This window comes from Adiantum capillus-veneris, chromosome 22 (genome assembly GCF_014529385.1).
Source record: "Adiantum capillus-veneris isolate H3 chromosome 22, ASM1452938v2, whole genome shotgun sequence".
NCBI classification, from domain to species: domain Eukaryota; kingdom Viridiplantae; phylum Streptophyta; class Polypodiopsida; order Polypodiales; family Pteridaceae; genus Adiantum; species Adiantum capillus-veneris.
This window is the reverse complement of record NC_140952.1, coordinates 22,777,321-22,803,318: the sequence shown is the minus strand read 5'-3', so window position 1 is coordinate 22,803,318 and position 25,998 is coordinate 22,777,321. Positions and strand designations below refer to the sequence as shown.

General features: G+C 47.0%; 1 protein-coding gene across 2 annotated transcripts; it reads right to left on the bottom strand.

Annotated features, from left to right (window-relative positions):
* Positions 1 to 2: 2 nt before the first annotated feature.
* Positions 3 to 19,690, bottom strand: LOC147429030 (uncharacterized). Of its 2 annotated transcripts, none has more exons than XM_086494914.1 (6): positions 19,562 to 19,690; positions 19,072 to 19,198; positions 18,783 to 18,959; positions 1,114 to 1,212; positions 787 to 1,032; positions 3 to 701 (listed from the first exon to the last, which is right to left on the bottom strand). In XM_086494914.1, exons 2-6 carry the CDS (start codon positions 19,093 to 19,095, stop codon positions 450 to 452), a joined length of 798 nt encoding a protein of 265 aa, XP_086351040.1. In that variant the 5' UTR covers positions 19,096 to 19,198; positions 19,562 to 19,690; the 3' UTR covers positions 3 to 449. The 2 variants fall into 2 exon arrangements, with proteins under 2 accessions (XP_086351040.1, XP_086351041.1); XM_086494915.1 differs by having other exon boundaries at positions 19,467 to 19,580.
* Positions 19,691 to 25,998: the final 6,308 nt, after the last annotated feature.

Sequence of the window (25,998 nt, the reverse complement as noted above, 5' to 3'; positions counted from 1 at the left end):
CAAGCGCACAAGCACCTCAAATAGAAAGAAAAACTCATAAAGGTTCGGTTTGTAAACAATCTAACACTTGAATTTTAAGCCTAGAATGTAAAACTTTTCCTGTCCTTTCTGCCAAGCGAATCAATAATTACTGGAGGCTCGCAGCAATTAGCCTTCCTTCCCCTGTAACAAAAGTTTCCAGCCTTTTCCTTTTTTATCTGGGTGCAATAGATAACTGCAGAGGGGCAAACACCGCCAAGTTGAAGATTCCAGAAAATCGAAGAAACTTCCATTGTTGAAGCATTCCAATCTCTTTCAGACATACAACATGGCTGTTTTGCCAAAAAATCTCATGGTTAGAATGCCCAGTTAAAACTCATATGTTTAAATCTCTCAATCAGGGGTTATTTGAAATTTCCACCCATTCCCCCCAGCCAAGTGCTCTGCTTATCAGTAATCTTCATAAATCTCTATTCTCTGATCTCCGAAGTGACACCGTTTGTCTGCTCGGAGCCTTTTGCTTGTTCCCAAAACAACTTCGTCTTTAAATCATCCGCTTGCATTAACTTCGCAAACTCTGAATGATTATATTCGTCTTTGAAGTTAAATCCTATGCTCTCCAGATCAAAAACATCCTCTACCGTCTTCAAGCTGCCTCTATCACTTGTGTAGATAAACCTGGCCTTTTTGTAAGTTGCTGGATCAATAAATGGTTTCCATACCTGCACAAATGACAGGAAAAAAAAATTGTTATGTTTCGAAGAAACGAGTAAAAGCACTGCCTAATCCTCCTAGGAATAGGAGTACCTTCCAAGTATATTCAAATATCTTGGGTGCATTCAACATGACACCAACAGCAAGCCTTTCTGGGTAATGGTTTTGTAGAATGTGTGCCGTCTCCCTCACGGTCTTGAGTGGGGAGGCTTTTGAAAGGGACCAACCCTCAAAGTCAATTATCCACAGAAATTGCTCTTGATCTCGAGGTAAATATAATGTGGCCTTCTCCATTGTGTAAACCAGCTGTTTCAACTGCCCCTCATGAGAAGTGGTGTTCTGCATTTCAAAAACGCCGAGTGAGTAAAGGTAGAGGCAATTAGGCTTTAGATTGAAATTCCCAGATTCATAAAAAATGACCTGATTTCTTGGGATCATGATGATCACCGGCCTCCCTAGTCTATCCGTGAAATCAGCTCTATACATCTTGCCAGTCTCAGACTCAACTGCAACATCCTCCTAAAAAAATAACAAGCAGAAACTAAATCGTCAATGCTCAATACTGAGGAGCAGATGTAAAGCTCCAAGTGTCTTCGTTTCAGAAGATTACTTTGATACCATTGTTACAGGCTTGGACACTCCAAGCGAGAAATCAATAGCAACACACGAATAGAAACTTCAAAATCACCGAACTTTTTTTTGCAAGAAAAGAGATCAGTCCATTAGTTAATGATAACTGCCCGAAGGCTACAAACCACCTCTACGAGAGAGGGCAACAACAGAAGCATGGGGAGACTCTCCCAGTGAGAAAAAATATGTACAATAAAGGCTAAATCACGAGATGAGAGGAGAAAAAAGCCACATTGGTGGCCGGTATTGCCATCTAGGCGCACCCTGAACCATGGTGAAGAAAGGCCCTGAGCGCCATAGTCGCAAGAAAGCCTCTCGGCGCTCCCGCATGCGGTCGGAGCTGCCCTGAAGTCTCTAAAACTGACCCCTGAGTGTGTGTATCAGCTCAAGCCAAATGTCCCGAACAATCTCTGCAGGTGGAACAGCCGAGCCTCGAAGATGCGGAAGCAGCAGGCCCGCCGTATGAACCAGAGTGTCAGGCTGCAAATGAACTCCCAACACCACTCTCTGTCACTGCACCACTCCTGAGGGATGATCTCTGTGGCAAGTTGCAATATAGGTCGACACTCCTGGATCACTATCATATTGCTAGTGGAAGCCAGCTCAAAGTGGAGTGTTGGGCCCAAGTGTACTGTCGGGCATCAGCCAGAGGAACCAGAGCCAAACCATGGGATAGCCCGACAAACAATGTCACGTGACACATCCAACCCTATGTGTCCGTGGACAAGCTGCAGCACGACAAGGGTTCAATTCAGTCAAGTCAGTGTAGAATAGGAAGTAATATGGCACTTTTGTGAGTCTGTTCGCAGACCGTGCATGTCCAGACACTTAGTGTAGATGCATATCCTCTGGTTGCACACAGCACGATCATAAGCATTCCCATCAAAATCCTTCAAGGGAATTTTCCAGTGCATTTAGCCTATTTTTCCTGTTTTTGACATTTTTCACTTATTATTTTTAAGTTTTGTGGGAAAGTAGGTAGGGCAAATTGAGTAAGTTTGTATATAAGCACAATAGACTTAGCACTCTCTAGCAGAAGAGGCAACAGGAGCCAAGCTCAACAGGCAACTTCTCAAGCAAGAACTTGGTGGTCTCCCCTCCAAGCAAAAAGGACTTAGCACCTAGCGTTTTTCTCGTTAGGCATCATCGCCCTCATCTGCATCAGCCTAGCGTTTTCAGCAGGAGGTCATCGCCCTCATCAGCAGACTCCAGACATTGGCGTTTTTGCATCAGGTAGCCATCGCCATCAGATCCCAAACCTTGCATTTTCAGCATTTGCATCACCGCCGGCAATCTGCAAACACCAGTGTTTTCAGCCCTTGCCATCGCCAGCAGATCCCCCATGCCTAGCGTTTTTGGTCCTAGCAAGAACAGCCTCAGATTTCAGCCTTTGGACCATTGTAGCAGGTGATTTTCAGCCATAAAATACCATCAGTTTCAGCCCTAAGACCTGCAGATTTTCAGCGACAAAGATCGGCAGAAATCAGCCCCAAAACCAGCGTTTTGGATTTGCCGCAGATTTCAGTCCATAGCGTTTTTGGACAGCAGATAAAAGATTGCAGATTTCAGCCCTTAGGTCGGTTTCGCCATCCCCGTCGTCATCACCGACGTAGCCTAGACTTGCATCAATTACATGCATCATCATTGTACCAGTTTGTGCAATCAATAGTAGACCACTCTCGCCGACGAGAGTGGGGCCTTCGGAGGAGGGTTTTACAACGTCTCAGGTGTCGTATCTCTCTTCTCTCTCTATCTCTCAGTTTCATACACTTGCACGCACAGTGTCCATTCACTTTGTTTGTGATCATTGCACTCTCTCATTAAGAACGGAAGGCTCTCCCTTCCATAAGAACAAAAAGGAACAGCACTCATCTTGAGCAAAGCGCAAACATTCATTCCTCTGCACCTAACAGCTCACTCTCCACTGGATGGCCACAGGCTGCACATGCTACCGAGAAGCCACTGTGTACCAACCAACTCCCAACTGTTGTAGCCCTTTGCGCTACCAACCACTAAAACATAGTAACTCTCCTTGACTGCCTGCTGTCCCACAACCGCTCCCAAAAAACTGACAAGAACTCAGCTGTGAGGCCCTTCTCCTACCAGTGAAGTGCAACAACTGGGTGAGCCTCTCTCTGTGATGTCAGTATGTGTCGCCCCAAACGAGCTATGTACTGGAAAAAGGGAGTCCCTTGGTGGTCGACTGAAGAGAAAGGATCCCGCCAGAACCACTCTCCTAGGTCCCACTGCACTCGTGCCAGAAAGCGGCTCTCCCAAGCCCAAAGACGCAAGTGTCCTGACTCAAGATTTGTTGGGTCACTCCTCCCACAGATGCCCACAACTCTAATCCTCTCAAAGCAACACTTTGCAATCTATGGCACCTCTACTGAGACTCTGTGAAGCTGGCCCTCCCCCTGAATCTCAAAAAACATGGGGGGCACTGTCTCCGAGCAAGCCCTAATGGTAATGAGGACCTCCAAGCGCATGAAGGCCCCCATCCACCTGGGAGCTACGGCCTCTAAAGGGGTGTGCCACTCAGCTGGGATAGCCTTTGTTATATTCTGACACATGCTCTGCACCCCCTCATGCCTCGTAACTTGATGCTCTGAACCTGAACCTCCTCGGGACGGTCGAAAAACTGTGACCAGTCACCAAACGTACAAGCTGGACCCTCTTCCTTGGGGCATCAAGAAACATGAGGCCTACTGCCCACCAAGTGGCCTCTCTGTGTGCTAACCATAAACCAATGGCTTTCTCAAGCGCTCCTCCATGCAAGTGGGGTGGTGCTGCTCCAGGCCGCTCCTCAGTTGATCCCAGGACGGAAGCAGACTTGCGGTAAAGTGGTCCTCCCAACTCGTACTCAAGCCGACCCGGCGCACCTCTCTAAAAATCCACCTGATAGACCGGCTTCAAGGGCCGCCCATATGAGGAACTCGAGCACGAATCCGATGTAGCAACAACTCCTTCCACACGTCCTTCCCTGGAAGAAGTCCTCTGACCACCAACTTCCCAAGAAGCGCTATGCTCTGCTGTGCTGGGTCGATGATCCCTAGCCCTCCCTAGGAACATGGTAAGGTGATGACCTGCTAGGACACTTTGCCCGCTGACTAGAGAAGATCCAACAAGACGTGATGTACCACATAGTAGCCAACAACACATGGTTGGCCACTACCAGTCTACCAGCCAAAGAGAGCCTTGCAGAACTCTAATGTAGCAGCTTCCTCTTGATGGATAGGAGGGGGGCAGTCTACTGCTATAGAGACAAATCCAACCTGACAAGCCAGATATCGTATAGAAGTCCTTGGGGAGATCCACCTGAAGCCCTCGCCTGGTGACCAATCAGGCGTAGGAGCACTACCAACCCAGAAAGCCACGGTCTTTCTCTAGTTGATCAATGCCCCTGATGCACAACAAAACATCTCAAGGGCTTACTCACACTTGTGCAAACTGGCCTCATAGCCCTCCAAGTACATGCTTGAGTCGTCGGCAAACTTAGCGTCAAGCATCTCATCTCCCCTAATAGAGCTTCAAATCGTACACACTTCTTCTGCTTTCTTGCCGATGCAAAAGTAGATTGACGACCCAAATAACCCGGGAAGTTGGTTCCTTTCTTCTACTTTTTGTCATGCTTTTTGGCTTTATTGCTCGCGTCCAAAAGCCAGCTGATCTGTGTCTGAACCACCTCTTCTAATTCTTGCTCTGTAAACATCCTTGGAGAAAGAGGTTGCTTGAGTGCCGGTTTGATGGGTGGCTTTGTAGCCTTCTTGTCACGTGACACATCCCAACCCTATGTGTCCGTGGACAAGCTACACCATAGCAAGGTTCCCGACAGTTCAGTCAGTTTAGATTAGCAGTGATCAGGCACTTTTGTGAGTCTATTCGTAGACCGTCCATGCCCAATCACTGAGTGTAGATGCATATCCTCCGGTTGCACACAGCATGATCATCAGTACTCCCTTCAGAGTCCATCAGATTCAGTCAGAGGAATTTTCCAATGCATTTGGCTTATTTTCCCTATTTTTGGTTATTTTCACTTATTATTTTTAAGTGACTTTCCAACAAAAGTAGGTAGGGCAATTTTGCTAAGTTAATATATAAGCAAACCCAAGTTAGCACTTTCTGACAGAAGAGGCAGCAGGAGCTTCCCGCTCAACAGGCAACTTCTAAGCAGTACCTCCCCATCATTTTTGGATAACCATCTTCGCCGGGCCTTTCCAGATCTCAGGCATTCCCATTCCCAACAGATTTCCATCGCCATCCTCTCCCTCCCTTGGGCGTTTCCTCCCACAGCAAAAGCATCGCTATCAAGTTGCTATGCCTGGCGTTTTTCCACTGCCATAGTCAGCGTTTTTTCAGCAGATTACTAACGCTAGAAGACCTGCATATTTCAGCGTTTTCCAGCCTTGGATACCTGCAATTGCCAGAGTTTTCAGCATGCGATAGTAGCCTACAAACGCAGCCACATGGTGTAAGCACATCAACGTTTTTGTCATCAGCATGAACCCCGACGAAACCATTCATTTTCAGCCATAAGGACAGCAGTAAACAGTCATTTTCAGCCACCGAAACAGCCATGAAAATCAGCAATTAGAAGATCACAGATTTCAGCCATCAAGTCGTCGTCATCGGCATATCCCAAGTTGCATCAATCCATTGCATACGCATTGTACCACTTTGTGCAATCATTAAGTAGACCACTCTCGCCGACGAGAGTGGGGCCTTCGGAGGAGGGTTTTACAACGTCTCTGGTGTCGTATCTCTCTTCTCTCTCTATCTCTCAGTCTCATTCACTTGCACGCACAGTGTCCATTCACTTTGTTTGTGATCATAGCACTTTCCATTAAGAACGGAAGGCTCTCCCTTCCCTAAGAACTAAAAGGAACCTTGAGCAAATATAGATCACTAATCTTGAGAAAAAACAACATTCATTCCGCTGCACCTTACACTTCTGCCACTGGGTGTGCACTTCTTCGAAGGATTGCTGAGTCAAAAATTTTGCAAATTTTGGATCCTTCGCAATGTTAATCATCATCTTTGTTGCGTCGTCAACCAATTGTCGACATTCCATCTCTTCAATGTCAGCCTGAGTTGGCCGAGGTGGACCGTACTCTTCATGAAAATCTTCTTCGTGATCTCCTCCCGCATTCCCAGATGCAGAAGAAGTCGACTGATCTCTGTTGGAGTCCATAAGTGTCGCGAGAAAAGGATCGGATTTCTCGGTAGAAGAGAAATCGGCCGCGCTCTGATACCACTGTAACAAACTTGGACACCCCAAGTCAAGATTCTACCGCGACAGCGAGATTCACTTCAAAAACAGTTCACAATTCACACTTGAGTCGACACGGCCCGGCGTAGTTCCGTGCCTAGAGATATTGGCCCCAAAGACAGGCGCCCCTTTTGGTATTTCTTTTTGTATTAATCTGTGTTCAAAATACAAGAGAGTGGGTAGGTGCTCACTCTCAGACTTTGAGTCCACATGCTCTGAGAAGTGAAGCCCTGCCCACTTATTTATTGATAAAAGGGATGCCCAAAAGTAGAGCCCCAAAAGCATTCAACTTTAAAAGCTTTTAAAAATAAAGCAACTGGCCCAAAAGCTGCCATAAAAGCAGCCAGCGCAATTTCAGGGTTTCCATACGCTGCCACGTCATCAAAAAGCTATGCAAAAGCAGGAAATCCATACGGATGCCATGTCATCCTGTCAGCGGGTTTTGCACCGGAAAATCCAAAACTGCCATACGCTGCTGCCGTACAGTCTGCCACGTGTACTGTGTGTCCGAGGCCTGTTGCCACTTCATACATTTGTGACACAACCTCCCTACTTGTAGCCCTTGGGTCTAGTAAGTAGGACCCCGAGAGAGAGAAGCCTTTTGCTTTATTTTATAAAAGCATAAGAGAGAGAAAAAAAGAGTCTGCTTTATTTTTAAGAGGGCTTTATTTATGAAAGCTTTTAAGTCTTCAGCTTTTAAAAGAAGCTTTTGGGCTCTGCTTGTAACAGACTTGGATACTCCAAGTCAAGAATCTACTGCGACAGCACCAAATAACCACTTCAAAACAATTCACAGTTCACAATTTAATATCTCTAGGCACGGAACTCCGCCAGGCCAGATGAACTATCAGAAGAAGAACTGGGTACTCCTTCAAATCGGACACGCTTCTTCTGTTTCTTTGCCTTTTCAAATGTCGACTGACGACCCAAATAACGTGGGAAGTCAGTGCCTTTCTTCTACTTTTTGCCGTGCTTTTTAGCTTTGTTTTGCGCGTCAAAAAGCTGAGCAATCCGTGCATCAACCACCTCTTCTAATTCCTTCTCTGAATACTTCTTGCAAGCAGAAGGGGTTTTGGGGGTGGTGTTGTGGTTTTCTGCCACTGCGCATGCACCTCCTGGAAGAAGTCTCGCTCATATATTTTGCAAATTTTGGGTCCTTCGCAAAATTGAGCATCATCTTTGTTGCATCGCCGATCAATTGACGACGCTCCATCTCTCGACGCTCCGCCTGAGTAGGCCGAGGCGGGCCATAATCTTTGCTTGAATCTTTGTTCTGATCCCTTCCCGCATCTCCGGATGCAGAGGGAGTCGACTGATCTTTGCCTGAAGCCATAGGTGCCGTGGAAAAAAAAATTCGGATCGGATTTCCCATAGCCGATAAATCATGGTCTAAGATTCGAATGAATGTTGAATGTCATGTGATGTCTAGTGATGTCCTGTGATGTCTTGTGATGTGACTGTCGATTTGGTACATGTGCTAGATGTGTGTTCCTAGTACGTAGGTACTAACAGTCAGTGTCTGCTAAGACGGTTTATGGCTTTTGTCTGTTTTGCAGGCGTAATTGAGGGCGATAACAATGCTTTCAAGAGGGGGGTATGTCACAAAGTGATGACGTGTGCCCGAGAGCATGCGGGAAACCCTCGCCCGGACTGCTGCTGAAAACCCTAAATTTACAAACCCTAACCCTAAAACCTGCAAACCCTAAAATCTGCCAAAAACTAAAAACAGCAGAAATCCTAACCCTAACCCTAAAAGTGCAGCAACGATGATTTCCCACCTGATTACGTGGCAGGATTTCCGGAAATTGCAGCGCTGAATTTCAGCTTTTGGCTACGCAATTTGACTGAGAGAGAGAGAGAGATAAAACTTTTGCTTTATTTTTATTAAAGTCCTAGAGAGGGCTTGTGAGAGAAACTGAGTTTGCTTTTGATTGGAAGCTTTTGGGGCTCTGCTTTTGGCATCCCTTGTAAACAATAAATAAGCGGTTTGGGCTCACTCTGCAGGGCATCTGGACACAGAGTCTGAGAGTGAAACCCTAACCGCTCTATTGTACTTTGATCTGATTAATACATAAAGAAATACCGAAAGGGGCGCCAGTCTCTGGGGCCAATATCTCTAGGCATGGAACTCCGTCGGGCCAGTGCAAATCTATTGTGATCTGTGAATTGTTTTGAAGTGGTTATTTGGTGCTGTCGTGATTAATTCTTGACTTGGAGTGTCCAAGTCTGTTACACTGCTTTTGGCATCCCTTGTAACCTTTAAATATGTGAGCAGGCGTCTCACAACTCAGAGCATCTGGACGCAGAGTCTGAGTGTGAGCACATGCCCGCTGTGGAAAAGCTGTAACTCCTACTTCTAGGGTTTAGGACAACCTAGGAAGTGTTTTGGCACCTTTGTGAGCCTGTACGCAGCACATGCATGTCCAGGCACTTAAGTGTAGTTGCATACCCTCTGATTAATTGCACATGAGCACCACCAGTGTCTGTTGGGTGAAGGCATCTGATGCAAAAACACTCGTTGATCTGATGCAAAAACGCTAGGGCTGATCTACTTGTAGCAGGCTTGGATACTCCAAGTGAGAAATCAATAGCAACACAAATAGAAACTTCAAAATCACTAGATTTTAATAGAGAGTGAGAGAGTCGATACGGCACAACGGAGTTCCACGCCCAGAAGCATTGGCCCCAAATACTGGCGCCCCTTTTGGTATTTCTTTAATTATTGATCTTGACAAGGTACAACTCTCCAGGGTCCTCTGCTCTCAGACTCTGTGTCCAGATGCTCTGCAGAGTGAGGCCATGGGGACTCTTAAAAACTTACAAGGTATACTTGTCACAAATTGATGAGTGGCAGCTGCCGTGGCAACCTCTGCTAACGCGGACAGGGCTGTACGGAATTCCGCAGTTCACGCTAACTGGCTGACGTGGCAACAATACGGAACTCTACAGTTTGCGTTGACTTGCTGACGTGGTAGAATGTACGGACTTCCACGTTTTACGCTGGCTGCTGACGTGGCCTGGCTGTACGGATTTCCGCAATTGGCGCTGCTGCTTTTACTGTCAGATTTTTGACCAGTTGATTTGGGACCCTAATGCTTTTGAGTTTAATGCTTTTGGGCCTCTGCTTTTAGCAACCCTTGTAATCTTTATAAGTGACCCAAGGGGGCTCACTTCTCAGAGCATCTAGACGCAAAGTCTAAGAGCAAGCACCCGCGGGAAGTTGTACTTTGCTCACAGATTAACATAAAAGAAATACCGAAAGGGGCGCCAATCTTTGGGCCAATGTCTCTTCGCACGGAACTACGTCAGGTCGTGTTGACTCTCTCTCTTAATTTGTGAATTGCTTTTAAGGAATCTCTATTGTGTCACGACAGAATCTAGACTTGGGGTGTCCAAATTTGTTACAGTGGTAGGAAACTGGAGCTCGCTGCTGCTATATCCCTGCCGCTACACCCACGCCCTCCCCCCCCCCCCCCCCCCCAGCGCTGCCCGCTTGCCCCCCCGCTAGCCCTCGCTTCCCCCCCCTCTGCTTTGCTCGCCCACACGCTGCCCTAACCCAGCTCTAGCAGCGCGCGCTGCTGCTGCTACTGCAGCCCCGCCCGCGTTTTCCGCCCCTGCCGCCAGCTGCCCTACCCTTTTGCAGTCATTCCCGCCTGCTGCCGCCCCCGCCTTTTGCTACCAGCGCTCCCGCATTTCCCCCCCCCCCCCCCCCCCCGCCCCCCCACCCGCCGCCTGCTTTTATTTTTCCTCCCAGTTGGTACCAACAGCATTGAGTCCATTGTGGGGCAGTGCTGTGTGTGCCAAGTTGCAAATTCCGCCCGTCGTCCTCTTCTTACGCCACAGCAGTAGACAAAGATGGAGGCTCCAGCTTTGCCACAGAGGGACTCGCCTGAAGCCCCCTCGCCCGACCCCGCTGAGCCCACCATTCGACTTGCTCTCTCGCCGACAGAGCAAGCGAGCCTTGCCGCAGAGGTAGAGCGTTTGCAGGCGACTTCGGTCATCTGCAAGGTTCTCGGCATCCGACCTAGCAGAGGAGAGCTACGAGACCTTCTCCAGGCCCGCCTTCTCGCAAAGGTGGGCAAGATCTTGGATGTCCAGATTCTCGGACGGGGATACTACCAGATTGAGTTCAAGACCTCCGAGATGGCCTCCAAGGTCATAGCTATGAGTCCACTGGCCATCCGAGCATCGCACGCCCACTTTCGACAGTGGCGACATGGTTTTGACCCGACGTCGGATGTGCTAGTAGAGGAGGCAAACATCCCCATCTCAGTCTGCTTTCCGGGTTTACGCAGGGAGTACCTACCACTTCTCTCCAGGATTGGTTCCGCCATCGGGACTGTCCTGGAGACACCTCATACAGCAACATCAGTAGCTGCCAAGGCGGCTGGCATCCCCTCAGTTCGAGTTTTGGTCAGAGATACCCACACGCTCCCGAAGGTTATCCTTCTGCCTCGGGTGAGTGGGGGTTGGTTTAGACAGAGAGTGGAGTACTCGGGTCTCCGGAACCAGTGCTTCATTTGCAGACAGATGGGCCACCTAGCGAAGGCCTGTCCACGGAGGAGGCCACGACCTACGCCTCAGCCTCAGCCTCAGCCTGCCAAGGCTGGGCCGCAGCCTCAGCCAGCGGCACAGCGCACAGATTCAGAGCCACCCTCCGAGCCTGGGGCTCCAGCGGAGGAGGGGTGGCAGCAGGCCCGTGGCCGTCGACGCCAGGGGCCACAGCGACACCCTAGCACTCAGAGTGGCCCTTAGGTGCCTACTCAGCAACAGTGGGTTCCCACGGGGAACCGCTTTGGTACTCTTGAGCAGGAGGAGTCCCCTACGCCAACCTCCACCTCCGCTTCACCCTCGCCCGCCGCCCCTCCTTCAGCTTTCCCCTCCCCCTCCTCATTCCCCCCCCCCCCCCCGCCCTCTGCTCCCGTCCACTCCCCACCTCCCCCCTTTTCCTCTGTCGCCCCCCACCACTTTTCTTCCCCACCCCCCCACCCCCCCCCCCCCCCCCCCCAGCTCCTTCTCCCCCCCCTCCTACTCCAATACCACAGTCGACTCAAGAGACTGGTCCCTCGCCGGCGGCGGCCAGGAGATCTCTTGGCAGCGCCTTTGCCACGAGTCGCCTAGCGGGGGAGGGTCAGCCCTTCTTGCGGCCCCCTCTGCAAATTCAGACATCTTCCTTTGCAGCTATCCCTCGTGGTCTGACGAGCATAGACCTCCGACGCCGTTGGGATTTCTTCGACTACGGGTTCACTCGCTTTCTCGGCAATTCCGCAGCAGACCACGAGGCAGCCTGCTTCAGGGTCCATGCTTTGTTCCTCGCCGCTAGGGGGACAGAGGCCTTGGACTCAGCAGTTGGTTTCTCCTTCCCCCTCTATGGTAGGACCGAGACAAAGTGGTCCCTCCACTCAGTGGTGGGATGGTTGCATACACAGGTTCTCGAGTTCTCTCACCACATGGGAGAACTTGGAGTTACAGATTTGTTGCAGACTTTATGGCCACTGGCCAAGTTTGCGGTGACACCCCCAGACTCAGCAGGATGTAGGCACATTGTGGTGTACTTTTTTGCTGATACGCAGTGTTTGCCTTGCTATGTATACATTCATGAGGACTCCTGGACAGAGGAGGTTGCTTTACGCATGGCTCGCTCTGCCTAGGCTTGGGCTAGGCACTGACTGCAGTCTCGCCTATCTAGAGGACGCTCGGATGCGGATTACTCCCCATCCAAGCCAGCCTCGAAGATAGCCCGTCTTGCTGCTGCGGCAGCCTCTGTTCTCTCTCGCTCCCCATGAGGATAGTCTCGTGGAACGTGCAGGGATTAGGTGGGCCCCAGTTTCAGCGACAGCGGGGCCGATTGCGTCGGGAGCTGCAGCGTTGCCTTGTGGGAGTAGAGATTGATCTCCTTATGCTTCAAGAGCACCATCTGTCTGAGAGCCGCATTTGGCGATGTGGTCAGATTTTGCGTGGACGATATGATACCTTTTGGTCAGCTGCTTTTGGACCTGGAGGCATCCAGGGTGGGGTATGTATGACTATTGCGGACTCATTGCAGCAGGCCATTGTGGGCAGAGGGATTATTGTGCCAGGCAGGGCTCAGTGGATTACTATGCAGGTTCAGGGTGGCCTTGTGGGCTTCCTGATCATCTATGCGCCCAATGTGGCGAGTGCTCGTGCAGAGTTTTGGTCACAGATTGTTGAGTCTTTGCCACAGGCTGACCATTGGTGTGTAGGAGGGGACTTCAACATGTTGGAGGACCCCTCTGACAGGATCGGAGGCAACCATGCTACTGTGCATGGAGTCGAGTTAGCAGCTTGGGAGAGGTTGTGTATGACTTTGAGGGTCTCGGATACATGGGAGCATTCTGGCTTTGTGAGGCCTCCAGAGAGTCTTGCCTTCTCTAGATCGGACCGCAGAGTGGGAGGAGTGAATCTATCGCGGATAGATCGCTTCTACACTAGTGACCACTTCAGTGACTTGGGGGGATCAGTGGGCATCCTGGCAGGGACATCCTTCTCGGACCATGCACCAATGATCCTCACAGTGACAGACAGGCAGAGGAGTGGGAGCACGATGCTTCGCATCCCAGAGCGGGTCTTGTTGGACTCAGCACTGAGAGAGAGGGTAGAGGCTCTCTGGACAGAGGGCATGGACAACCAGGCTCTACCTGCAGACACAGTGGCCTTAAGCTTAGCTCAGCTTAGCCACTTTTTTCTCCAGGAGTATCTGGCTCAACGGGCTGCAGCGAGGGAGGAGGAGCAGCGTCTCAGACGAGGCATTGCTTCACTACAGAGGATGCAGGAGCAGCATCCAGACAGTCCATGGTTGGAGGAGCAATTACAGCAGGCTCGACAGGAGCTTGCTTGCACAGAGGAGAAGCGTCATGAGTTTGCCTTTCACCGACAGGCATCTCAGTGGACTCAGGTGGGTGACAGAGTGACAGGTGCTTTCTTTGAGACAGTGGGACCTCCGCACTCGCATGTCAAGGTCAATCAGTTGAGGAGACCTGATGGGTCAGTTGTTTGTGAGCCCGAGGATATGCGTGCAGTTGCTACTGACTTTTACCGTGAGTTACTGTCGGCTGAGCCCCAGTCAGAGCGGCAGGAGCGACAGGGAGCAGGTTTGGGCACAGATGCCTTGTCTAGTGACTGAGGAGATGCGGCAGAGGCTAGAGATGCCTCTTCAGCTTGAGGAGCTGCACACGGCTCTTAGGGCCCTCCCTCGTGGTAGCTGTCCAAGTGAGGATGGGCTGACTCCCAGCTTCTTCTTGGAGTACTGGGACTTGCTTGGCCCAGATCTTTGTAGTGCCTTTCAGTACATTCTGTACGCAGGAGTGATGCCGGATAGCATGAGTGAGGGCCTGATTTACCTCATTCCAAAGGAGGGTGGCTCCTTGGATGAGATTCGTCAGTGGCGCCCCATCACTATCCTCAACTCAGCCTACAAAATTCTTGCCAAGGCTCTGAGTTTGAGGATTCAGCCACTTTTGGAGAGCCTTATACATGGGACTCAGACAGGTTTTGTCAAGGAGCGCAGTATCCTTGACAACATCTTCACTTTCTGGGAGGCTTCTGCCCTGGCACGGCTCCGTGGGGAGGACCTTGTGATTCTTCTTCTCGATTTTGAGAAGGCATACGACAGAGTTGACTGGGACTTTCTAGAGGGCACTCTACGCAGGATGGGCTTCTCAGATGCTTGGATCAGAGGGGTGTCAGCTTTGTACAGACAGGCTCACAGTCAGGTGCTTTTGGCAAGAGGTAGAGGTGAGCGCTTCATGCTCACACGATCGGTCAAACAGGGTTGTCCTCTTGCCCCCTTTCTCTTTCTGTTCTATGCGGAGGCGATGAGCAGATTTTTGGTGTCACAGCATGTTGGTCTGAGGGGCTTAGCACTCCCTATACGGGGGGATGAGCTTCTGGACGCTGAGTTTGCCGACGACTCAGCCTTGTACTTAGAGGGCCAGGAGGCCAATCTACACAGATGTGAGCAGGCTTTGGAGACCTTCTGTTGTGCATCGGGCGCACTGATCAACTGGAGAAAGACAGTGGCTTTCTCGGTTGGCAGTGCTCCTGTGCCAGATTGAATGCCAGGAGAGGGTTTCAGGTGGATTCCCCCAGGGATTGCAGTTCGGTACTTGGGTTGTCAGGTTGGTTTGGACTTGTCCCCCAAGCAATAGATTGCTCCTCTTCTCCTGTCCATCAAGAGAAAGCTGTTACATTGGAGCTCAGCACGACTTTCGCTGACTGGTAGAGTAGTAGTTGCCAACCAGGTGTTGTTGGCGACTATGTGGTACATCACTTCTTGCTGGATCTTCTCAAGTTCTTGTATCAGTCAGGTTGAGAGGATGATCGGGAACTTCCTTTGGTCAGATCGTGACACTCAGAGTGCCCGAGCCAAGGTGGATTGGTCAGTCATCACACTTCCTTGTTCTCAGGGAGGGCTTGGGATCATTGATCCAGCACAGCAGAGCAGAGCCTTTCTTGGGAAGTTCGTCGTCAGAGGACTTCTTCCAGGCGAGGAGCCCTGGAAGGAGTTCTTGTTGCAGAGGCTTCGTGCCAGGGTGCCTCAGTCAGGAGGCCCTTGGCAACCTTTGACCAGATGGATCTTCACAGAGTTGCGCCGAGTTGGTTTGAGCAGGAGACTGGAGGACCAATTCACTGTGAGTTTGCTTCGATCTTGGGAGCTCTTACGGCGTGGCCTAGAGCAGAGACAGCCGACGTGCACGGAGGAGCGCCTACGGCAGCCCCTCGTCTGGAACCCCATGGTTAGCACTCAGGGAGTCGGCCTCATGTTTCTTGGGGTCCCATGGCAGCAGGTCCAGCGCGCTCTCTAGGTGACTGGCTAGAGTTCATAGGTTTGTCAGAGGAGGTGCACGGTTTACAGCTACAGGGCATGAGAGGGGTGCAGAGTATGTGTCAGGACATCTCAGAGTCAGTTCCAGCTGAGTGGCTCACGCCTCTCGAGCCAGTAGCACCCCGGTGGATGGGAGCCTTCACACGACTAGAGGTTCTCATTTCAGTCAGGGCCTGCTCAGAGTCTGTCTCAACCCTGTTCTTCGAGCTTCAGGGTGGGGGACGACTACAACGAGTTGCAGTAGAGACCCCGCAGGTAGCAGAGTGTTGTTTCCAGAGGATACGAGTTGTGGGCATCTGTGGGAGGACTTGCGTCATAGACCCTGACCCAGCAGCTCTTGAGACTGGACACTGGAGGCTATGGGCTTGGGAGTGTTGTCCACTGGCACGAGTACAGTGGGATCCTGGTGAGTGGCTATGGAGGGACCCCCTCTCTTCTGCAGACCGCCCAGGAGTCCCCTTCTTTCAGTACACTGTTCGGCTTGGACGTCATATACTTGCAGCACAGAGAGAGGCTCGCCCCGCTGCAGCACATCATTGGCAGGAGGAGGGCCTCACGGTCGAGTTCTTGGCAGACTTTTGGCAGAGGCTGTGGGACTCCAGACAGCCGAGGCGCGTCACTTTGTTTCAGTGGTTAGTTGCACACAGAGCCACGGCAGTAGGGAGTTGGCTTGTGATAGTGGTCTCTCGGCCACATGTGCAGTCTGTGACCAGTTGGTGGAGAGTCAACGCCATTGTCTTTGGGACTGTCCCTCGGCCCAGCAGGTGTGGCTACGAGTTCTTCGGCTGATGCCTGCTCTCTCCACGGCTCGACAGTACACTTGGGGGGCAGCGGCCTGGTCCACACTCACCGGCCCGGCACTTCAGTTTGAGCTATCTTCCACCAGCAGGATGATAGTGATGCAGGGGGGCGACCGACACTCCAGCCTACTACAGAGCTTACTCCATAGGAGTGGTGCAGTGAGAGAGAGGAGTGTTGGGAGCTCATCAGTGGCCTGACACTTTGGTTCATCTGGCGGGCCCGCTGTTTCCGCATCTTTGAGACTCGCCCTGTGCCACCAGCAGAGACTGTTCGTGACTTTTGGCTAGAGCTGATCCACACTCTCAGAGGACAGCTTGAGGGACTACAGGGTAGCTCCGACCGCATGCGGGAGCGTCGTGAGGCTTTCCTTCGACTCTGGCGCCCTGGGCCTTTCTACACCATAGTCCAGGGGGTGCTCAGATGGCACTACTGTCCACCTGTGTGGCTCTTCCCTCCTCCCATCTCTTGATTTAGCCTCATTGTATATATGTTGTTTTTTCATTGGGAGAGTCTCCCCATCATGCTTGTTGTAGCCCTCTCCTTGCAGAGGTGGATGCAGCCCTATGGGCAGTTTTCATTAACTAATAGAAGGATCTTTCTCGGAAAAAAAAAAAAAAAAGTTTGTTACAATGGTATCAGAGCACATATGATTTCTCTTCTACCGAGAAATCCGATCCCTTTTCTCGTGACACCTACGGATTCTGAAAAGAATCAATAGACCTCTTCTGCAACCGCTGAGGCAGGAGGAGGCAATATGGCAAATTCAAGCGACTTAGCAAAAGATGAGTATGGGCCACCTCAGCCTACACAGTATGAACTTTTGGAGATGCAACGTCGACAACAGGTTGACGAGTGCACAAAGCAGATGCTTCAGATTGCTAAAGATCCCGAGTTTGCAAAATTTTTGACACAGCAATCCATGGCTGAAGTGCATACTCAGTGTGGTAGAAAGCCACCTAACCACCAATCAAACCGGCAATCAAGAAACCTCCTACTCCGAGGATGTTTACTGAAGAAGAACTTCAAGAGGTTGTTCATACCCAAATCAGCCAGCTTTTGGACACGAAGAAGCAATCGAAGAAGCAATTGAAGAAACGCAAGAAGGGGACTGACTACGCCGGTTACTTGGGCCGTCAATCTTCTTTTGCATCTACAAGAAAGCAAAAGAAGCGTGTGCATTTTGAAGGACTACCCAGTTCTTCTTCCTCTTCTTCTGATAGTTCTTCTAGCTCTTCCAGCTCGAGTGAGGAGGACAGCAAGGGCAACCCCCTCTCCAAAGAATTGTAATCGCCCTTGATTATGCCTGCAAAACATACATAGGACAAAAACTAGCTGAGTAGACACTAACTCTAAGTATGCATGCACTAGGCTGCACACATCCAGGTTGTACTAAGTATGCATGTACTAAGATGCACACATCCAGCACTTGCACAAAGACGACAGTTGCTGAACATTCAGATCATTATCCCCGTCAAGATCTCAGAGAATCATGATCATCGTAAATTATTTAGCAATCACATCCAAAGACAAGAGGAGAGAGTGTGTGAGGGGAAAGCCCTGTCAGGCTTAATGCAAGAGTGATCCGCCAGCTAAATCTAAACCAGATGATCCTAAGGGTATCTCAAGCCCCCTTTATATAGGGAGGGAGCATTGCTACCAAGCTCGACCAAAAAAAGGTAAAATCTCGTTCAACCAGACACAATCTCAGAAAATGAGAGAGACCCAATCAAGAGAGACTAGCTTCACAAGGCCCGGCACATCCACCAGGAAGCCCTCATCCCTAGATCTAGACATAAACCCATGAAATGACTCTCAAAAACTCTTTAACACCCCCTCTAAAACCCTAGCTGGGAAAGTCCAAACATAGGGAGGCTATAAAGAAAATGCAAGTATCTAAAAAGTCCAATTGCAAACAGCAAAAACCGTCTCAGCAACAAGCAGCACATAAAGCCACCAGTGAAAAAAATCCTTGCAGGGCTCAAAAGACCAGCAATCTTGTCTAAATCCTAAGTAGTGGGATCCCAAACCGCCAATAGTGTCTACTAAGCTCCAGAAGCATGTGTAAGTGACAAAGTCACACACTAGAACTCCAGCATCGGATGGCATGTGATTAATAATTATGATTTGAAGATAGATACAGGAATGAGTCGAGCCATCATACTCCCATAAAATGCTTGCAATGCAAAATGCCAACATTGAAGTGTTCTGTGTCAAGGATCATAAGATTTTCCATCCACCACATTAAGACTTAATAGGTCAGAGAACTTTCAGCCTCAGATTGTTTAGGGTGGTTCAAGGCAACTTGAGTGTTATACGGCAACCATTACCCGAATATTAGCATTAAGATCCATAACTCTGAACTTGAGATCCCCACATGATTTGCTAATCGGTTTCATTAGAACGGCGAACCACGCCAAAAAACAATTAAAGTGCAATACATCATCCCCACATGGTAATTTGCAAACCTGGTTTCATTGATAGAGCAAACTGCTATGAATTGCAAGTGACATCTCTCTGAAATTTTAGTAAAAGGTGCCAAGTATTCACCCATTTTATGTCTTGGGGCTTGTACGATTGTCTCCATTTCAGGGTTTCTCTCAGCATGCCCTTTGCCTTACTCACATTCCCATTCCTGGCTCGCAAGTAGCGTTTTAAGCATGCATCGGAGCAGTACAACTTCTCCCACTCATTGAGAGCACCCAATTCACTTCGAAGTTCCTCTACCTGTGGATGAACACAGGTTTATGACCGTGAGAAATCGATCTATGTTTGAATTGCAGTTGTCATTGTTCAAGGTGTCAATTTAGAAGTGACTAGCAAGGTAAGTTTTGGGTACCTTTGTACTCTCAATTACATCCATAGTTTGCTGTTTGAAATGAACATGCCCCCGCAAAAGCACTTGACGTTTCTCTGAAAAAATGTGTTGAATGGTGTGTCCGGTGTTCTTAAACGATGAGAGTCACCTGCAAACAAAAAGAACATCCATTTCGGATCCCAAGTTGTGGATGTTGAAGATCCACACATTCATCGACAAATGAAGATTATCCTTGCTTGTGCACAGACTATATGGGAATGCCAATGCCAGCTAGTTGAGCACATAACAGAGCGCTTTACATACACATGCTTCACACAAAGAGAAGAAAGCAATCCTTGCATCCAGTTAAAATAAATCTCTCTCTCTCTCTCTCTCTCTCTCTCTCTCTCTCTCTCTCTCTGGGATGTGTGTGTTACCACAATATTCAAACGCAACACTTCGCGCGCGCGTGCGAGACACACACACAGAGAGAGAGAGAGAGAGAGAGAGAGAGAGAGAGAGAGAGAGAGACCTGAGGCGAGGCTTGCAAAGTAGTAGTAGCAGCAGCAGCAGAAGACGAGAGGAGAAGGAAAAGGAGGAGAACGTGAGTGCGCCTACCATGTTGTTTATTCATTTTGTCTTCGTAATAAACTGCCATTCTTTTCAGGATCACGGAGACTTGCTGTCTTTGCAAAAGTTTCCATGCATTTCCCAATCACGTTCGCTGTTAGAGTGTGATCACACGGGGCTTAGTTTTTCGTCACAAGTAATTGAGGAAAACTAAGCCTCCATTAAATAATGCACGCATAACTAATGCTTCAGCATAATCACACGCTGCAAAGCTCACAGAAATGCCAACGCGTGGAGGTGGACATTGGCTCAATGACCAAGAAGGACTTGTAGAGAGACAGTTGAGCCTGGTTTTGTGGCCCTCAGTCAATGCGACCTGCTTTGCCAACAGCTCTCCTACACTAAGAACAATAAACGAAGCAAGGCCAAGTCACATTCCATGCTTGTAACTTCCACATACATGTCCTCAAGGATAGTTGTTCACACAAGCCACAAAAACAGTGCGCTTTAGCGCTTTCGAGGCAACCATGTTGCTAAAATATGCACACGAAAACGAGTGCATTTAAAAAACAGAGGTTTTGGAATATATGAGGAAAACTAAAGGTTGAAGGAAAATGGAAAAGCTCAAGGCTGAGGGAAAAATATCTATGACGACGTTAAAATCATCTCTCTCTCTCTCTCTCTCTCTCTCTCTCTCTCTCTCTCTCTCTCTCTAGGACCTCTCTAGAGACAAATATGATCGGCTTGCCTTGGAGTCATCTCGACAACTAACGCTACAAGGCGATACAACATGCTGGTATGGACAGATGAAAACGTTTATTCAATCACATGGTTTAAGGCCTCTGTTTCAATACTCACTGGATGCACCCTCCCTATCTCTCACACAGACAGAGATCACCAGACTCATACCTCAGGATTTGATTCGGCTAGATATTGGGAGCACATGGATACAGTTGACACAGGATTTGGGCACGAAGATGGCCTTCTATAGAGAGCATCTTCTCCAACTCACAGAGGACAATTTTATGACTAGGCCTGCATACATGGATATGCACTTATCTCATGGGATATGATGCGCTATTGGGGGCAGATACTCACATCCTCACATCAGCTCAGATTGAGACTGGCCGATTTCGAGGAGTACCAGCAGGGGCTAGGATATGTCACTTATGTCACTTAGAGCTGGAGACAGAGCTGCACTACACATGTCATTGCTCGACATACTATGAGATACGAGGCCGCTTCCACCGTCTATCCAGAGAGGGTTTTGAACCATTTTCTAGAGTCATGAGATACGAGGATCAGAGATGTCTCGGATTGTTTCTACTAGAGCTACGCAGACCTAGGAAGATCTTGCTGAGGACATCAGGGGAGAGACAATCTCAGAGACAGATCACAGATTTCTTTACGCCAGCCAAGGGAGAACCAGAGGAGCACTCATCACAACACATCTCAAAGCCCACCCACACTAGAGGTACGTTGATTGATCGAAAGACCAAAGAAGAAGTCAATGGTATGAGATGAGAAAAATAAAACAAAAGGAAAAATTTGAGAAAAAAGCCAAGAAACTATTTCAAAAAAAAGTGAAAGAAACTGGGAGTGAAATAAAAGAAACCACAATGAAATCTGGAGGATCAATTTTGGTAGAAAATTTTTGAGCCAATCAATGCAGCCTTGGAAGCTTTCCAAGCGGGACTTAAAGCAAGCCAAAACATGGAAAACAAATGGAAAAACTATCCTTCTCCAAATATGGAAGTAGCCAAGCTTGAAGCTTATCAAAATTTGGTAAGAATTACTCAAGAAATGTTGGAAAAACAAAAACCCAAGGTTGAGAGTATAGAAAATCCCAAGGAGCTTGTGGTAGAAACCAATAAAGAGAAACCCCAAGTGGTGGTAGAACCCCACCTTGAAACTAAAAAGCCAAAACTCATAGTGCCTGACATTGAAGATGCCTTAAATGGAATTCCATTTGTGAAGGAAGATTGGCCAAGACATTTATGGAAAAAAATTAAGAGAGATTAATGATGGGAGCATAACTTTGAAGTCAGCTCCTATACAGGAAGTTTGGCTAGACCATTTACCTCCTGATATGGACAATGATATCCAATCCTTGTATTGGGATTGTGGCTTTGAAGCATCAAGAATGTCTAGACCAATGACTCTAAAAACACTACCCTCTTACTTAGGAGACAACAAAGATGAATCTATAGTGTGTAAAACCACTCAAATAAAAAGAGCGCAACAAACTTTGGAAGTGGAGAACATCCATTCAATCATGTCAACGAACATTCAATGTACTCTTACCTTGGGAGAACTGTTAAAAATTAGAACACATCTATGGAATGATTTACAGAAAACTCTAGAGAAGGTGGGGATAATAGGGCTATTGCAAAAAAATTGGGGAAATTGAAACACGAATGGATAACAAGGAGATTAGATCCGTCCCTATGAACAAAGTCAGAGAATACTACGAGGGGAAAGAAGGAAACACAATCGTTCCTGTGAGATATAATGATGTGGAAACCATGGAAATACTGGATAGTGGAGCTGGCATATCCATAGATACAAAGGTAGTATGGGAATCATGGGAAAAACCAGCCACTAGACAAACTCGAATGAAATTACAATTGGCAGACGGACACATTGAAAAACCCTTGTACTGTTTGAAAAAGTGAGTTCCTATGAAATTGATTATCAACATACTTTTGCAATAGTGGACTTTGGAAATAAACTTAACTATGAAATCATCTTGGGAAGACCATTCAAGCGGAAAATACAACTCATTTACGATTGGGGAAACAATTACTTGTATTTGAAGCAAGTGGGATCAATCACAAGGGTTAATTTGAAAGATCACACTTATAGAGATGTAATAAAAACACCCATTCAAGAATTTGACTCAGTCTCTTTAGCTGAATCAAAGCTTTAGTCTTGGTTAAACAAAGATATGCCTATTTGGATGTGTGGAGCCTCAGAAAACGGGAGTTTAAAACGAGAAGAATGTATCTTAGAAAGGGATTGCACAAATGAAGCATATATACCTGAACTATTTCCAAAGCATTTGTTTGAGCCATTCGAATGGACTCAAATTTTGGCAACAATGGATGTGTGTGTGAATACGTCTATGCCAACTCAATTTTGCAATGGGTATGGCTATGACATAATTCCCATACAAATGATTTTGACCATTCACATTGAAGATGACGTTTAGGAACCCAAGGACTTACTAAAAGCTCAACAAATCTTCTCAGACCTCTATTATGATGCTACTGATGAGTTTGAAGAACATTCAGCTACATCTGATGATTCTGGGTCAGAAAAAGAACATGTGAGAGCCAAATTACTCATAAAAGGAGGAGAGGAATTTTTTTTTGACTTTCCAAATCAAAAACCTAGGAAGAAAAAATGGTATAGAAGAAAAAGACACACAAGGAACTTGAAATCTAGACCTATGCCATCAGTTTCTAGTAGAACACAGCTTTTGATGCAGATAGATGCACATGATTGTGTCAGAGACAAATTCACGGGTAGATATCCTTTAGACAACAAACAAGTAACATCAAAAACATCAAGGAAAATGGGAAAGGGAACTCAATCGAAACCTAAATGCCAGAATGTTGAATCATCTGACATGGGTTGAACGAAAGAAAAAATATTAAGAGTTGAAGAAAACTCTCAAGGAGATATATACCACTGAAATGGAAACAACCGAGGAAAAGAGTAAAGATATAATGAGTGTTTCATCTCATTACAAGAAATATACTCTCCAAGACCCAAAGATCATAGTTAAACAACATGTAAGGGAACTAAGAAAACATGCTTAAGTCCTCTGAAAGACCTAGAAATGTAAAGAAGATAGATCTAGCTGAACCAGGAGAAGAGCCTAGACCTGCCTACATTGCGAATGACTTGACTCAAAAAGAAGAAGAGTTTTTTTCTAATTTTACTCAAAGAACATCAGGATATCTTTGCTTAGTCTTATAAAGATCTCAAGGGTGTTGATCCAGAAATCTGCCAACATACCAAGTAGACAAATGCCATATACTTATAATGAAAACCTTTGCCAAAAAGATCAAAGAAGAGATAGAAAAGCTCAAGGAAGCCGAATTCATTTATGAAATTGAACACACAGATTGGTGGTGGTACCCAAGAAAAATCGAAAATGAAGATTGTGTGTGTCAATCTCAAAAAAGTGAATGTAGCCACCATTAGACTACCCTCTTTCAATCACCAAGCATGTTTTAGAATGAGTTGCAGGAAAAGAAGCTTGCAGCTTTTTAGATGGCTTTTCAAGGTACAATCAACTTTTGGTTGATCCCAAAGATCAACATAAAACTGCTTTTGCAACTAAATGGGGTATTTTTTTCTATTGGGTTATGCCTTTTGGGTTAACTAATGCTCGCCATCTTTCAAAGATTGATGAGCCATGCTTTTAAAGAATATCTTTGAAATTTCTTGGAAGTATATATGGATGATTTATGTAAAACATTCATCAATCGGAGTTGATTATTTTAAACACCTCAAAAAGGTATTCGAGAAATGTAGACTTTATAGGATTTTCTTAAATCCTGAAAAGTGCACATTTATGGGCAGACAAGGAAAATTTCTTGGAGATATAGTGTCTAAAAATGGCATAGTAACCGATATGGATAAAATTCATGTCATTGCTAAATTGCATAGACCAACAACTGTCAAAGGGGTTCAAGCTTTCATGGGACATTGTGGATATTAGAGGCGAATCATTTACATGTATGCTATAATTGGAAAACCCACGGATAGCTTGATTACACTCTTTGTATGGACTGATGAATGTGAAGAATCCTTCATGAAGCTTAAAAAAGCTCTCACTTCATCCCCAATATTGAAGGCACCAGATTGGAATGAGATATTTCATATACATGTTGATGCTTCTAATTTTTCCATTGGATGTATATTAGCTCAACCAGGAGATGAAAAAATTGATTTTTCTATTTCCTATGCTAGTAGACAGTTGAATGTGGCAGAGAGAAACTACACAACCACCAAAAGAGAAGGATTAAGAATGATCTATGCCGTAAAAAAATATCGACATTATCTATTAACCAACAAATTTGTGTTCTTTGTGGACCACCAAGCTTTCTTGTACTTGGTCAACAAACCATGCAACACAGCAAGAGTAGTGAGATGGTTCATCATTCTTTTGGAAGTTGATTTCACTGTAGTTGTAAAAAAAGGGCACTACACAACAAAGAGCAGATCATTTATCAAGGATTGTTTCAGGAGAACCATCGAAAGGGGTAGATGATCTACCAGATGCATATTTGTTCCCTATGGAGTTGGTCAGAAGATATGGTTTCATTGATGACCATAGCTCAAGTGGATTCTCAAATACAACTTCCTATTACACCAGGATTAATTGAGAAATTGGCTATGTATCAATTACTAGTTGGAAGCCTATACAAAAGAAATCAAGACGGAATATTTCTTTTGTGTATTAATCTTGAGGATAAAACCCAATACCTAAGTCCAACACACATTACCATAGTGGGACTTCACTTTGCGAAAGACCAAACTATGTAACAGATCTTGAGACTTGGAGTATTTTGGCCAACCATGAGAAGTGATATTCACTCATTTGTGAAAAATTGTCTCAAATGCCAGAAACAATGACCCATACCTCATGTGACATTATTTCATCTTTCACTTGTTCCTAAGTGGAGTGACTATCTAGTTACTTACTTATCAAGCACAACATTTCCGGAGGATATGAGTAAACGCCGCCAAAGAGCTATTCAAACTGAAGCAAGAGACTATCTAGTTACTTACTTATCAAGCAGAACATTTCCGGAGGATATGAGTAAACGCCGCCAAAGAGCTATTCAAACTGAAGCAAGAGACTATGCTTTTATTAAGAACCAATTGTATAGGAGAGGAAAGGATCAACATTTGGGTCTTTGTGCTAATGAAGATGAATACATCCCCACTCTAGAACAAGCACATGTTGGATTAGCTGGAGGTCAATTTTCTAGTGAAATCACCACTAGAGCAATTTTAATGGTAGGCATATGGTGGCCAACACTTTTTCCAGATGCCAAAGAATATGTTCGAAGGTGTGATGCATGCCAACGAGAAAAAATGCCAACCACGGTAGATAACATGCCTTTAAGACCAATGATGGGGGCTAGAGGTTTTGCAAAATGGGGGAGATTTTGTAGGGCCAATACAACCACATGCTTATAGAACTAGGCTAAATATATTATTGTAGCTACGGACTATTTGACCAAGTGGGTAGAGGCTAAGGCAACCAAAAAGAATGATGCTAGAACCACAACTGCATTCTTGTATGAGAATGTATTCACAAGATATGGACTTCCAATAGAAATTGTAGTGATAGGGGAACTCATTTCCTCAATGAGGTAA

What these genes read in the sequence shown, in the direction of transcription:
- LOC147429030 (XM_086494914.1), bottom strand. Translation starts at nt 19,095, where the DNA reads ATGGATGTAATTGAGAGTACAAAG. An exon ending in AGCCCCAAGACATAAAATGG is followed by an intron (nt 1,213 to 18,782) that starts GTGAATACTTGG and finishes TTATTTTTTTAG; the next exon opens with GAGGATGTTGCAGTTGAGTC. An exon ending in TCATGATCCCAAGAAATCAG is followed by an intron (nt 1,033 to 1,113) that starts GTCATTTTTTAT and finishes TTTGAAATGCAG; the next exon opens with AACACCACTTCTCATGAGGG.